General features: G+C 35.3%; 1 protein-coding gene across 1 annotated transcript in view; it reads right to left on the bottom strand.

Moving 5' to 3' along the window:
* Nucleotides 1-14,215, bottom strand: part of LOC149802865 (uncharacterized) — an 85,947-nt gene extending 71,732 nt beyond the window's left edge. The window contains exons 1-2 of the mRNA XM_089952310.1: nt 14,054-14,215; nt 5,458-5,565 (exon numbers count right to left, since the gene is read on the bottom strand). Coding sequence (XP_089808436.1) covers nt 5,458-5,565; nt 14,054-14,090 — 145 coding nt within the window. The 5' untranslated portion in view covers nt 14,091-14,215. The remainder of the gene's footprint in view (nt 1-5,457; nt 5,566-14,053) is intronic.
* Between the last annotated feature and the right edge of the window lie 250 nt (nt 14,216-14,465).

Genomic DNA, 14,465 nt, shown 5'->3' with positions numbered 1-14,465 from the left:
ATGTTCTTGGAAAAGCATAATTTACAATAAAAACTTCCTTTCTCCATCATCCAACCTCTACCTTTGTAACCCACTGGAGGATGATATGGTTCCTCATTTCAAGGGTGAAATCAATGTCACAACAACGACAGGGTACAAATGAGGGACAACAGTGAAACTGGCTAATAGGTAATTGCTGTGAAGCTTCAACCAGAGTTTGTGGATTAACAACATATACCATTTCCTTACCAAAACAAATTCCAGGTTAATCCACTGAAAGCTCTAGCTTATGATAAGGTTGTACTCATATCAATAAGGTCTGGTAAACCTTTACAGAGAAGAAAGGTCTCTGATGACCCTGAAAAATGCTTTCAGTACATTTAATACAGCACTTCAAAGCATGGACTGGCTCTTGGACTTCTGCCTCTCTAGAAGTCAAGGGTGAGAGCAAATGATAACCTACTGATGATCCATAAATGGTAAAAGGTCATGAACCCTGAATGAATCATTAAACTGGCTCACAATTCATTAACCCTGCCAGCCAATGTCAAAGCTATCAGGAAGCATGATTTGTGTGACAGCAACTTCAACAACATCTAGAGCAAAGACTCAAAACTTAATGGAACTGAGCCAGATGAGAACCCATGAGTAATTCCATTTGGGTAACAATGTGAGTGATTGGGGCTAGTTCAGATCAAATTTGGACAACAAAGTTAGCAAGATCTTTGTCATGACCTATATCAAATGAATTTGTCAGAAATCATCGAGCAATTATGGCATTTAATATTAATCACAGTTAATTTCTCAAGCAGACAGAGAAAAGAATAAGCAGCATGATGGTAGTCTGTAAGAGAATGATGTATCACGTTCCCTCATGTGTTCAAAGTGTATGGTTTTTCTAGCTCACACAATCTTCTCCACCACAAAAGGGACGAACTCCTTTGTACACAGGGATTTCCAGCTAAAGTCAAGTATGAAAGAGAAATATGTCTGAACTGGGATGGAAGACTGTGATCTCATACCTGTGTACACCAAGATCACATCCAGACTGAATGACAGTGTCCACTGCTCAGGCTTCTGGTGTTAGTACCAGAGACTCAAATGTGGGTAGCTTGTGATTGGGATTGGTACTGGAGACACAAGGGTAGGTAACTTGTGATTACACTTTGCTGCAAAGTGATCAAACAGATGACCCCAAAGTGAGCAAACCTGGAAGACTGACATGTGGAAAGACTACACAGTGTGAAATGTCTGTTCTATCCCTATAATGTGTCAAACAGTACAATGAACCAGCCTGGTGTGTCTTATCTAGACAATGCACTGATGCAGTGAGTACCAATTATGAAAATCCCTGATCATAACAAAGAGAATGAGTAATTTAGTTCCATCTACTCTGAGTAGGCAACTGACTATCACAAAATTGTTAGGCATGATGACAGCAGCCTTCCTCAATGCAGCTGTGAATTAAAGCCGTTTATAGATTTTCTGAAAGGCACTCTCTTCCTACCTCCACTTGTGACTGATTGTAAGGAAGTGATGCAAAAAGCAGGCACACCATCCTTGCATAGTATTTGTCTGTACAGATAATACCTTCCAGTTTGGAGTGTCCTCAAAGGCACTGCTGCCAATAGCCCATCCTACATTTTGTCACTGACAAATGAAGTGTTTGATCTAGGCTGAGATGTAATTACAATAATCTAGGCAACAGGAAATTAAGCAAAAATGAGGCTGCTGCAAAAATGTACATGGATAACCTGCTGAGATGAAAGACATACTAAAAAGTCACAGGAGTTATAAAAAGTCCCTTATAGAAATCCAAGTCTTCTTAGAGACAGACTTAGTGAGTTCAACAATCCACACTAATGCACTTGGAGGGAAGGCACACTAAATTGTGATGAACCAGAAGCTCCATTCCTAGATGTAAAATCTGTGAGTAGAAACACAGATCTGATTTTTCCTGTTCACATGAAAATCCAGCTGAGAGTAAATAATTTATATCTTGTACGAGAGTTTAATTTGATATGTTTTTGCATTATACCAGCCAGGTATGCTGCCATCGCTTTTGTCAAGGTCAACTGGATGATGGTGATGATGCATTCATCTGTCTTGGTGAAGTTTGATGGCCTGAGATGGAGTTCTTAATGGTGCAAAAAAAATGAACAAAAGGAACTTGCAGAACAAAGGCAAATCAGAATGAGAATGTAGGCACACATCAAGTCAAGGATAAGAACAAAGTTGTCTCTCTTTACTGAAAGTCTAAAAAATGACTTGAATACAGATATGAATTTGTTCACCAGCTCAAGTCAATCACCAGTCACAGCTTTCTGTTTACATTCACACCCTGGATATGAGTCTTGAATAAATGCCCAGGGAACCAGATTTATGAAAATGAATAAGAACCTAGAGAATCACATTTGTGAACAATATCCACTGACTGCTTCAGCAGCAAAGTAGGAATCTTCTTCAAAATAAGTGCCTTCCCTGAGTCATTTGGGAAATCTGTCATAGAAAGGAAATATAAAAAATGGAGGGTGAAGAATAAATGAGATTCTTTCACACTCCAAACAACTTGGATCACCTGTTCATTTCTGGAAACATGTGCCAGGTCTGATGAAAATTAAACAGTATAAAGCCTAAATCATCATTAGGTGGTATTTGTGATGGCTCACTGCCAATTGTTCTGAGACTTGTGGATCAAGAAAATGGGCTTTCCCTCATCCTTTAGTAAACATCTCTTGTTGCTAGGAAGACTGATGCCATCAATATTACTCTCATGGTTAAAATGACTGCTGGAATGAGGCTGATAGTGACAACAGGAAGAAGGTGAAGGTCAGACAAGCTACAGAGACAAAACCTGAGCAGCCTGCTTCTTAACCTTTTCAATATGGACTCCAATCGATGTGTGGGAAATCGGAACATCAATGAACATAAAGTCACTGGGTGATTTGGGCTTGAGTGACAACAAGCCTAGAAAGACATCCAATCTCACCAAGTCAAGATTGCATACAGCAGTGAGGACATTTGACAGAGTGTGGTGAGCTTCTCTCCTGACAAAAATATCACCTAACATGTCCCATGCATCTTTCTACAAATGTATGAATAGAGTACTGATGCTAAGTAAAGCAACTCTATATTTCTAACTGACTCTGAGGTCACTTGGAACACTCAAATATCTACTTTGTAAGACATGATGACAGCTGATATATCTTTATCCAGCCTTGGGACTTGTACATAAGGCATCCAAATGGTCATCTTCATCATCTACAATCATTGATGCCCTATATACAGTATGTTTGTTGATGTCTTTGTCTTGAATGTTAAAGGAATCATGTACCCTAAATATTTCATACATTTCTTCTGATACAAATTGTAAGAAGCAAATTATCTATCTTAAATAATCTGTATCATGTATGCTGAGAATTGATTTTTCTATGTCTGGAAATGTATGGAAACCTTCTAGCACAAAAAAACCAAGAACAGAGCAATTTAAAAAGTGCTTCCAATACTCTGGTACAGTTCTCTGGAACAAGCTTCCACTGCATGTACAATCTGCTGAAAATATTGGAGTTTTTAAGAAGAGATATCATGAGTATGTATGTGTTTCTAACAGATAATGGAATTTAGTATTTTAATACTAAACATGTTAAAATAAACAGTAATTATTGCTATCTTCATATAATGTGCATTGTTATACTCTTCTTAAGAGGGCCTCAAGGGAGAATAGTCCTTGACTAATGAGTCACCCTCTATAAATAAAGCAGCAGTAGTAGTAGTAGTAGTAGTAATAGTAGTAGCAGTTTCCCAAATGCAAATATATACTACTTCATCAGACTGGCTGATAATATTTGCAATTATGATAATAATATAGGTCAGCAGAACATGACCCCTAAGTGGTCGCTGTTATATCATCATGTAAGACACTGAGTGGAGTTCTGAATTTAATCAGACTGATATTAAACTAAATGGAAACTGACTTACTCTAATGCTTATAAACTTGTAACAAATGCATGAAATAAGGTTTTACATTGTGCCATGTTAGTTGGTTTTACAGCTGGATGGGCTAAAAATTTCATTAAACATGGGTTTTATTAGTTTGACCTTCTTATAACAATATACAGTTATCCTGAGTGATACCTGGTTTCCTCAGTGGTGCTTCAGCCCCATGCATCACAAATTAGGTCAAAATGACTGATCTCAGAACTATATCAAGGTCAATAGGGAAAAGACATTCAAAAATCTGGATGTCAGTGACTCTTTTCATTCCCATTATTCTTAACCCCCAAATCTGTACTTAACTTCCTCCTTTTAGGTTCGGTTTGTTTTGTTTATTTCAAAGAGAAATGCCACAATTATGTAAAATAACATTTTTTCTGGATTTTTCAGGAATGTTTCTTTCTTTGCATAAAAATTTCAAACTGTATTCTTCATTTTAATACAGACCGCTCCGGTGGCCTAGTGGTTAGAGTGTCCACCTTGGATGCAGGAGGTTGTGGATTCGATTCACAGACCGAGTCATACCAAAGACTTATAAAAATGGTACCAACAGTTGCCTCGCTAGGCACTCAGCATTAAGAGGTTTGTGTTAGGACTGGTCTGCATGGAGTCACGATTTGGACATCATTGTTACATGTCTGTGGCATGATGCCCCAGTGCCAGACATCACTATAAACTGCCTGTCTACAGACATTGTATCGATATGACTGAAAAATTGTTAAATCTACATTATTCATTCTGCAGTAGTGGGAAAATGAAATATATGTAGAATGATAGTTACAGCTCGATGTTTGTATTCACAAGACTTTTTAACAGTTTTGCACTACAGCTGATGATTTATCATAACTATTTTAAATAATATTAACATAAGTTTTATGACACTGATTCTATAACATGCATGTTGTATTTAAATTAAAGTATTAAATATTTAAAAATTAACTAGCTGCACCTTTCAAGTAATTATTACCCTCATCTGTGTGATCGTCCTCTAGAAAGCTAACCCCAAATACAAGGCCACTTTCCAGCTGTAGAAGGAGTGATCTTATAAGATGGGGACCACTGTACCATGCTGAAGGTACTGACAGGCTCCAAAAACATTTCAAAGTAAATTCAGATATTCCTTAGTTACAGTACCAGTGTCTGAAAATATATACCAGCTATGGAGTTCGGAGAATTCATCTTTTTGGACCATGATTATAATATCTTTGAATATGGGGGTCCAAAATGATGTATTTTTATATTTTGCTGTCACTTAGCAGGTGCATGTACATAGTATTTTGTTCAATGGAGAAAGCTATCTCTGATATTTCTAATGATTTTCCAGATACATATTTGTGCCTCAGTTCTGGTTATACTTACTCTTAAGACCTTTGGAGAAGATACACTCAAGTGTGTGACAAACGGACACTACACTATACTCACTCTTAAGACCTTTGGAGAAGATACACTCAAGTGTGTGACAAAGGGACATTACACTATACTCACTCTTAAGACCTTTGGAGAAGATACACTCAAGTGTGTGACAAAGGGACACTAAACGAGGATGGCCATCTCTAACTGTTTCTGATCTAGACCTCAACTCCAAAATGTGACCTAAAAATAGATTAGCAAGTACACATTCAAAATGCAGTCTGTATATGTAACGCTATAATATTGGCATAATTTTGATCCTCTATCCATATGACCATCTGTCTAACTATCTATGGTCATAGTGACTGTAGTGACCATCTTGACTCTATCTGACTCTGAAAACCCACAAATCAATACCATGCTGGTCCTGCATAAAGATTATGTTTGATATAGCAGTGCTACTTCAGAAACAATGTCTGGACAAGAGTCCCTCGAAGAGACTTATGTTCTACTGGCTAAAAGGAATTTAAAGTCATCCAAGACAAGACAGCTTTATTTTCCTTTTAACTTCTTAGTGCTGAAATCAACAATAATCAATCACGAACAAAAATGAGATTTTCAAGAGGGCCACTGTGGCAGCCATATTGCATTTAAGATTAGCACCATTTTTATTTTGGACTAACTAGACATAACAAATAATCTAATGGTGAAATCATCATTTCAGGAGGAGTAGCAATAATGAGATTTTCAAGCTCATACTGTCACTATGACCACAGCGATTTTATGTAGCTTAATATATATTAGATAAGGCAAGATGAACTGAATAATTGAACTATAGTTCCATTATAGGGTTGCAACTTTGGGAAATGAACGGGAAAGTGTTTCATATGCAGCGTTTATATTTACAGTAAGTATCTACCATGACTTAATTTTGGGTTACCACTGAGATTGCCACCTCAATACCTCTATGGTCATCTGGACAAACCAGAATCATTGGTCAGGCATGGTGGTGGAGAATATTCCATGCAGTTGACTTTTCGGCTAAGTTAGAATTATATTGAGAGAAAAAAATGGTTCCTAGGACAGACATCACCACATCAGTCTCTGGGAACAATGACAGTGCAAAAGTGTAGTTTTCAAAATGTGAAAAATTCTGTGAGGTCAAGAAACTAACATGGGATGTAAAAGCACTACATCTTTTATTATATGTATCGGATGACGCAGATCATTAGCTGTACTTGCTCAGAGAGTAAGCTCAGAATGAATTTACCCAGTTAAAACAATTTATGGAGTTGTTCTTCTCATCCAGATTGTCACATCACATGAGTTAGAGATCTTACATAGAAGTGTCACTTTGCAATACAATATGGAAAAAGTAAAGATGAAAGAGATGGACACGAAAAATTTAGCATCAGAGATCTCTGACGATGCAATAAATGGACTCAATCCAACTGTCAAATCCTTCATTTTATCCGATGAGGTAAAGACATTGGAAGATATTATTAAATATGCAAAATTAAGCTTGAAGGATATATTGAGAACTTGAAAGCTAAAATTCAAGAACTTAGACTCAAGAATTACCCACTTCATGCCTACAGAAGGAAAGGAAACCATTAAAGATTTAATTACACTATAGTTATAATTTTTTCTCACCATATAATCCTTTTGATTTTAGTGGTCCAAGCAGTATGGATAGAGAAGCAAAGCAAAACTGAATTTCTTAAAAATGCCACTTTCTGATAATTTTTCAAGAAATGTCATTTAAAAAAAGACTAAACAGCTTTCACCATCACTTATTCTGATGCATTCTCAGCATCTTCAGGAAAGATAAAGTTCCCATCACAGAAGTTTTAGAGCATGCACACATCCCCAGCATGATCACATTGCTAAGATAGTATTGCCTATGATGGTTTGGGCAAGTGCATTGAATGGATGATGGATGTATACCAAAGGACATCCTCTATGGTGAGCTGGCCTCTGGAAAAAGGCTGCTGGTCACCCATATATTAGTGCAAGCTAGACATTAGGCCTTTGGCCATTGACATGATGTAGTTGTGCTCAGAAGTAGCCAGTTAGTTCCCACTCAGGAATGAAAGTCTCTGTTGTATCTGCTGCACTCAACAGTGGTGTCTTGGGTTGCCACATGATGTTGCATCCTGTCCTTTTAGATAGCTGGGAAGGACTTGCTCAGGACCAAAGTAGCTGGAAGCATGAGCTCAACTAAGGACTTCAAAGATATGAGAGACAACAGTTGCAACTTACAGAGGATACAAGAGTCTACTAAAAGGACAGGATACAACATCATGTGGCCACTGTTAAGTGAAGTAGATGCAACAGAGACTTTCATTCCTGAGTGGGAACTAACTGGCTACTTCTGAGCACAACTACATCATCTTCCAAGAATGAAGGATGCAAATAGATACTGCATATACTAGCTAAAACTAGTATGGACTAAATAAAACAAATTTACATCTAAAAATGGACAATTATGACATATAAAAAAATACAAAAATCCATACAACAATAGTCTCTTTTGCAGAGGAGAAAATGATCATGTGTCACAGTGCAATAAATCACCATACTGCTATGCAATGTCCTCAGTCTGCATACATATAGTCACAAAAGGTTGGCCAGCTGCATTTACAACTTAGACTATGTTTTGGTGAGGCCATAGGCCAGGTTAACATAATGGGTTCTATATATACATGTTCTTATGTAAAGCAACCTATCTGTGAGCTTTATGTCAAGCAGTTTGTATGCAAACTGCATTTAGTTACTGCCTTAATCTTTTGTTTTATGCATGTGCTATTTAAAATATTTAACAAAGAAGTTAGAGGAAGCATTTATAAAGTCCAATATAAATTATTTACTGGTCCTTATTCAAGCACCTATTCAACATTTAAAAAGACATTATGATTTGTGCTCTTTTGAAAAAAGTATTAAAAACATAACATTCCATCAAACAAAAAACATAAAAACATGTCACAATGTATCACACTTATCTCCAAGACATAACAAAATGGATCAGAACACACTTGAAAGCAACTTTTGTTGGATGTGGGAGGTCATGGGTTCGATCCCTGGCCGAGTCATAACAAAGACTTATAAAAATGATACTAACAGCTGCCTCACTTGGTGTTCAGCATTAAGAGGTTAGCATTAGGACTGGTCGGCCTGGTACCAGGACAATGTGACTGGGTGGGACACATCATGCTACATGTCTGCAGCATGATGCTCCAGTGCTAGACATTGCTATAAACGGCCACACTGCAGACATCGTAGTGATATGACTGAAAAATTGTTAAAGCTACATTAAAAATCCAAATCACACACACATACACACACAACTTTTGTTTGCTCTTCTTGCTGTTCCTTTTTCATATTGTTATTATCACTCAAGCAGTATAAAGTTTCACTTGCAAAGCAAAATCTTGTAGTAATGCATATCTACTACTTGCTGAAAAACATCGGCTTCTGGTTTTGCATTCCATTTCTCATGATTTACTGAGTACAAGAACTTCAACAAAGAATGCAAATGACATAACAATAAATTTATAGAGGGCAGAAAATACTAATTATCTTTAATACAACTAATTCCTGATTCTAAATATATTTATAATATTCTGATAATCATCAATGAACATAATATTCCACAAAATTATTGTACTGGGTAGCTAGGGTGGTAGTCTACATGGAAAAGTATGCATGTATGTTGCTGTTGTTGTTGTGTGGTTTAACACCATTTTTCAGCACACGATAGGCTATACATGGCGGCCAGTATTAATGGTGGAGGAAGAACCCGGGAAAACCCTGGAAAGAACCACCGACCCACGAGAAGCTACTGGCAAGCTTTCTCATATACCCACACTGGCTAAATCCAAGACTCGAACCGGCGCAGACAGAGGTGAGATGGCAGTAATCCATAACGGACAGCGCTTTAGACCACTCGGCCACTTGGGGCCCCTATGCATGTATGTATGAATATAGTACTGCTAAATTGGCACCTCAGCAAAATAGTGTCTAGACTACATGCTTATAACTAACGATAAATGTTTGAAAAATGTAAAAATGATTTGTATCAATCCTCTCAAAAGATGAACCCTTCCAAATAAACCTAAATGTTAAGTAAATGAATATAAAATATAAAATGCAACAATGTTAAATTTTGTAAATGGCATACAAAAGTAAAAGATAAAGGTATGAGATGTAATGTCTTCAAAAGATGTGGTCAGTTATGGTAAAGCAGACACAACCAAACTTTATGCTTCATTTTTAACTCCTACCTTTCACAAAACCATACTTATGATAATCAATGCCACCTCTTATGAATCAAAGTAGCGCACTTCACTGAAGACATCATGATATACTGTATAACTCGCTATAAGACAAGTCAAACTGAAAACAACAAAGATCCTCTTCTGATTGAGCATAATGCACTTGCAGGTCAGGGTCTATGTTTTTTGTTCTACCGATTACTCCTAACAAACTTAACAGACTCAGATCTGCCAGTGCATTATGCAATGGCAGATCTGGGTCTGTGCAGTTTCCAGTTTTCCTCATCTTATGAGTGAGTACAACATATGGCACTATTATCTCAATGTGAAACATTGAGATATCTGTCCTTCATGTGCTAAAAAAAAGCTTTAATTTCTCAATAATGCTTTGTCTAGGACTTAATGCATTAACATGTAAGTAATTAGTTCATCTCTAATCACTCTCACATATGTTTTCTATCTTTGCAACTAAATATAAATGTGAAAAACATATGCTTGTAGAGACCTGGCAAAAGTTATCAAAGTTTAAGTATAAAATTTATATTTGCTACAACACTACATACAAGCTACTGTACTGTTGCTAATTAGAGCCAAATAATCCAATATCTTATCCCTAATATCATCAGTAAGTTCAACTTCTTAAGTCATTGTAAAGTACTGTAACAGCCACTTAATTAATATACATAAACACACAAACATGTTGATTCCAATAACTACCAGCCTGTGCTCATCCTATGAATGAAAGGAGCCTTTGTGTCCATCAAGTAGGAAGGTTGAGAGGCAAGTATAAAATTCTGCTTGTATATTTCAGACTACAGGACCAGCAAATTTCTTATATGTGAATTCCAATCAATGTGACTTGTAAAAGACTAGAAAAATCAGATACAGTTAAATAAGTCTATTGTCCTCTATAAGAGGAACAAAAATTCCTTTGCACAAAACACACAAACACTTAAAGGTCACCGGCCATACTCCAACATTTTCCTATTTATATCAGATTTGCATTACATGATTAAAAATAGTTATACTCGCACAAAAAGAACAAAAAAATTATCAAATGTAAAGAAGAAAAAATAAGTTAATTACTTGAAAGAGAAGTATCAACCCTGTTACTTCCCCTTAGTTACGATTTCGCACCTATAGAGGACACCAACCTGAAATGACGTACATCTTCTTGTCGAAAAATAAAACACTATAAACTATAGATAGGGAATATTTAGATGAAACTAATGAATACTAATTTACTGTTCAGCCTTCTATCGGTATGCGTGCATGATGCACTAGATTATGTCTCTTTCAAAACTGTTACATTGTTTCAATTTATTTTTAAAATTCCCATTAATACAGGTAAAAAGAATCAATGCTGGCTTCCCTATGTTGGCAGATTTTATATTAAAAAAAAGATGAAAGAAATCGGCACACTTAAAGAATCCGAAGGAACCAAACTTGACTTGCTTTTGTCGTCCGACTTCAGAAAAAAAAATCAGCACACTTAAAAGATACCAAAGTCAAGTTTCCAGTGTTGGTTTGCATTGTAATAAAATAACCTATGTATTTGATATCCTGTCAGTAAGTTTAAACAATGAGTTGTTTATTGCTCCTTGCCAGTTGCGTTTATCACCCAGGCCTTTATTTGTTTGCAATATGTAATCATAATTGATATTTGCAGGGCAAATAGTATACACAATAATAACTTGCTTTAATAATACATTTGTAACCAATGCTAGCAAAAAGATTATCATTTGCACTCCCACTGAATGTATTTTAAAATAATAAAAAATTTTATCTGCGAGATACTGACTTATAGTTAACCTGGATACAATACAATCTGGGTCAGTTTGCAATAAGTAAATTATCATCTGTAAATGGCAGGTGGCTTCAAGCAATCGGGTAATACTTTCGTCTCATTTGCGATTTTGTTATTTGACATAAGTGATACACACTACATTAAAGGATGCATATGCAAGCCGGCATCTGCTACATATACGGAGTTCGTGGATATATATTTTTAAAAAAATAATTTTTGCACGATGAAAAAAGAAGGAATATATGATAACAATACAAGGTTAATATCTTTCATTTTATTTTCAAATAAGTGTATGTTTATCAATGGAGCAAATATGATTGACGATATTGACCAGTAATGACAAGCTTTCAATTTATGCGCACACACACTAAGACAACTTGAAGAAAAACATATTGCAGCAATTACATAATCACAACATGCACAACATTATTCTCTCTCTCTCTCATGTGTAATCTAGTATGTATTGTATGCAGCTGTGTTACGTGAAACCTAAAATTAAGTATATTTGTTATAATATCTCATGTACACTACCCTTAGCAAAATGTATACGAATGAGGTAAAATATGTTACATACTTTTGTTTCATAAATGATTATTGATAATTCTTTTGTTTCATAAATGATTATTGATAATTTGACCAGAAGACTTAAATTGAGAATGTCGTTGTGCAGATGTATATATTTTTTAGCATAAAAAATGTATATAAATATTTTAATCAGAACAAGCAAGATATGTCAGTTTGTGTTTACTCTCATAAATATGTACGTTACGAAGTATGATTATTTTCTTTCAAAGAATATCAAAATAGTTTGTTTAAATTTAGTTTCTTTTTCCTAAAACCTATCTTACATAGCATCTACTTTTTTGTTGAAGAAAAAGAACCTACAAACTATTGTTAAGTTTGGCAGAACTGTATTTCGAGTTGGGCCGAATTGTCTTTGGGCCAAATTCACTATAATCCGGCATAAATGGTACAACTTTCCCATCCCTCCCCTATTCGATCCCACAGATTAAATCCACTTTTTTCTGGTAAACATAGTTTTTTGGAAAATGAAAGAATGCTTTTTCCCATCATTGCTCTTTTGGCTACATCTGTATGCAACACAGTGCGTGAAATATGCTGTACAAAAGCATGATCGTACGCTATATCACATAGACATTTATGTGGGAAAATTAAGCACTTGAATGGCTAGGTCTGAAGAGAAGGGATACATGTACATCATATCAGGTTTTGGCACAAGGAAACTACCAATTGTTTACAGAGATTGCTGAATAATTTTTTCACTTTATAAATCGGAGCTTTAAGTCTAATTAAACATTTTTATGGTGTGCATACATAACCAATGCGTTTTATTTATAACTATAATAATATCACACGTTTGTACAATATAGGTGGCCAGTGACCTTTAGCATCTCTGTAGTGCCACACAATATTGTTCTTGTTGTCCCAGTGTATTTTTCACCATATAGAGAAGTATTTAGCTGGTAAATGCATGTGCAGGCTGATTCAGACTGCATGAATTGGGTCATGTAAAAATGTATTAAATTTTATCTTAGATGTAAATGTACAAATTACAATTATTTAAAATCTATTTCTCATTATCTCCCAGGTATGCTGCACAGTTAAAAACTGGTTTTAAGGAAGCAAAACCCCAATTTTACATGAGTTAATGGTGTTGTTCTATATAAAAATCAAATGAAAAAAGCAAGGCTGTTTATCTTGCATTGTCAACTTAATAGTTAAATATTTTCAAAACAGCTCATTCACCTTTGTACAAAATTGAAACAGTTTACTCTATTTTTGAGAAGCATTTAGAACTAATATTGTGGACAAACCAGTAGATCCAAATGTAATAACTATTTTATGTAAACTTAAAAGGCAAAAATCAACCTGTTACAAACTGTTTCAAAGGAAGAATAACTACTAAAATAAAATAGGTGTGTTCCATTATTTTTCTTAATTAGATAATATTTTACACGAGTTGAATCAGCCCAAAATTTAGTCCGAATCTACCAAAATATTGTACATTAAATAATAATAATAATAATGAGAACTTTGTATAGCGCCTAATCTTTAGAAGCTCTATGCGCTTTACAACATTAGACAACACCTATAAGATAAGAAACATAATAATATTATTAAAAAAACAAACAACATGAAATTATAAAAACATTAAAAAATAAAAAACATGCTTAGAATATTTCAGGTAGGAAACATTATTAGGTCTTTAAGTTTGTTCTTGCAGTCAAAATAAGTGAGTTTTGAGAGCCCTCTTGAATGTGATCAAATGGTTGAGGCACTGTTCTCTACTTTTTTCCCTTTCTACCTTTGTCTATTTAATATTATTGTCTCTATCAGTGATAATTTTAGAATCTGTTAAAAACGATTTTTGCATTCATATTACATATTCCTAAATTCCTTTATAAACTTGTCACATTCACATATATAAAAAAAAAGAAACTTCATACGTCTGATTGTACAAGTAATTTGTTTTATTACTGTTTCTAGTTGGTGAAATAGATTAACGAGCTCATGTTTCTTCTCATTTAATGAAACTCCGACTTTGTCTACTGTCAACTGTTATGGTGGTATTTGTGAATTGGTAATTGCAGTGGGTGGGACGATTTGCATTTAAATTTTAGCAGCTAACCTTTCAATTTCTTCAGTAAAGGATCGCTGACAGACATGTCTATATTTGAAAAGCTAAAACTAAATTATGTACAACATAATTTCATGCAGTGTCAAATGTAACGCGTAAAACATAGGATTTCGGTAACTTTCGAAAAGTTTATTTATCCGGTTGTCCATGAGTGTCGCCATCTTAATGCAATGGCTTGTTAAAACCGAGGACTCGAGCACGGTGCCGCACTTGTTATATTATTTACGACTCGACACATGTACCCTCTTTGTAGTCGACAAATACGCAGGTGCGAGCATTATGTTTCTTCTGACCGTTATACGACAGGACTCCAACAGAATTTGTTACACTTCTGACCGGAATCTTTGCAAGCACTTTTATAAAATATAGATAATTAAATCATTCAAAATACTTACAGGCATTT

Source organism: Sinohyriopsis cumingii, chromosome 3 (assembly GCF_028554795.1).
Source record: "Sinohyriopsis cumingii isolate HCF-2022 chromosome 3, ASM2855479v2, whole genome shotgun sequence".
In the NCBI taxonomy this organism is placed as follows: Eukaryota; Metazoa; Mollusca; class Bivalvia; order Unionida; family Unionidae; genus Sinohyriopsis; species Sinohyriopsis cumingii.
The sequence above is the reverse complement of the archived record's forward strand: the minus strand, read 5'-3'. Positions and strand labels throughout refer to the sequence as shown.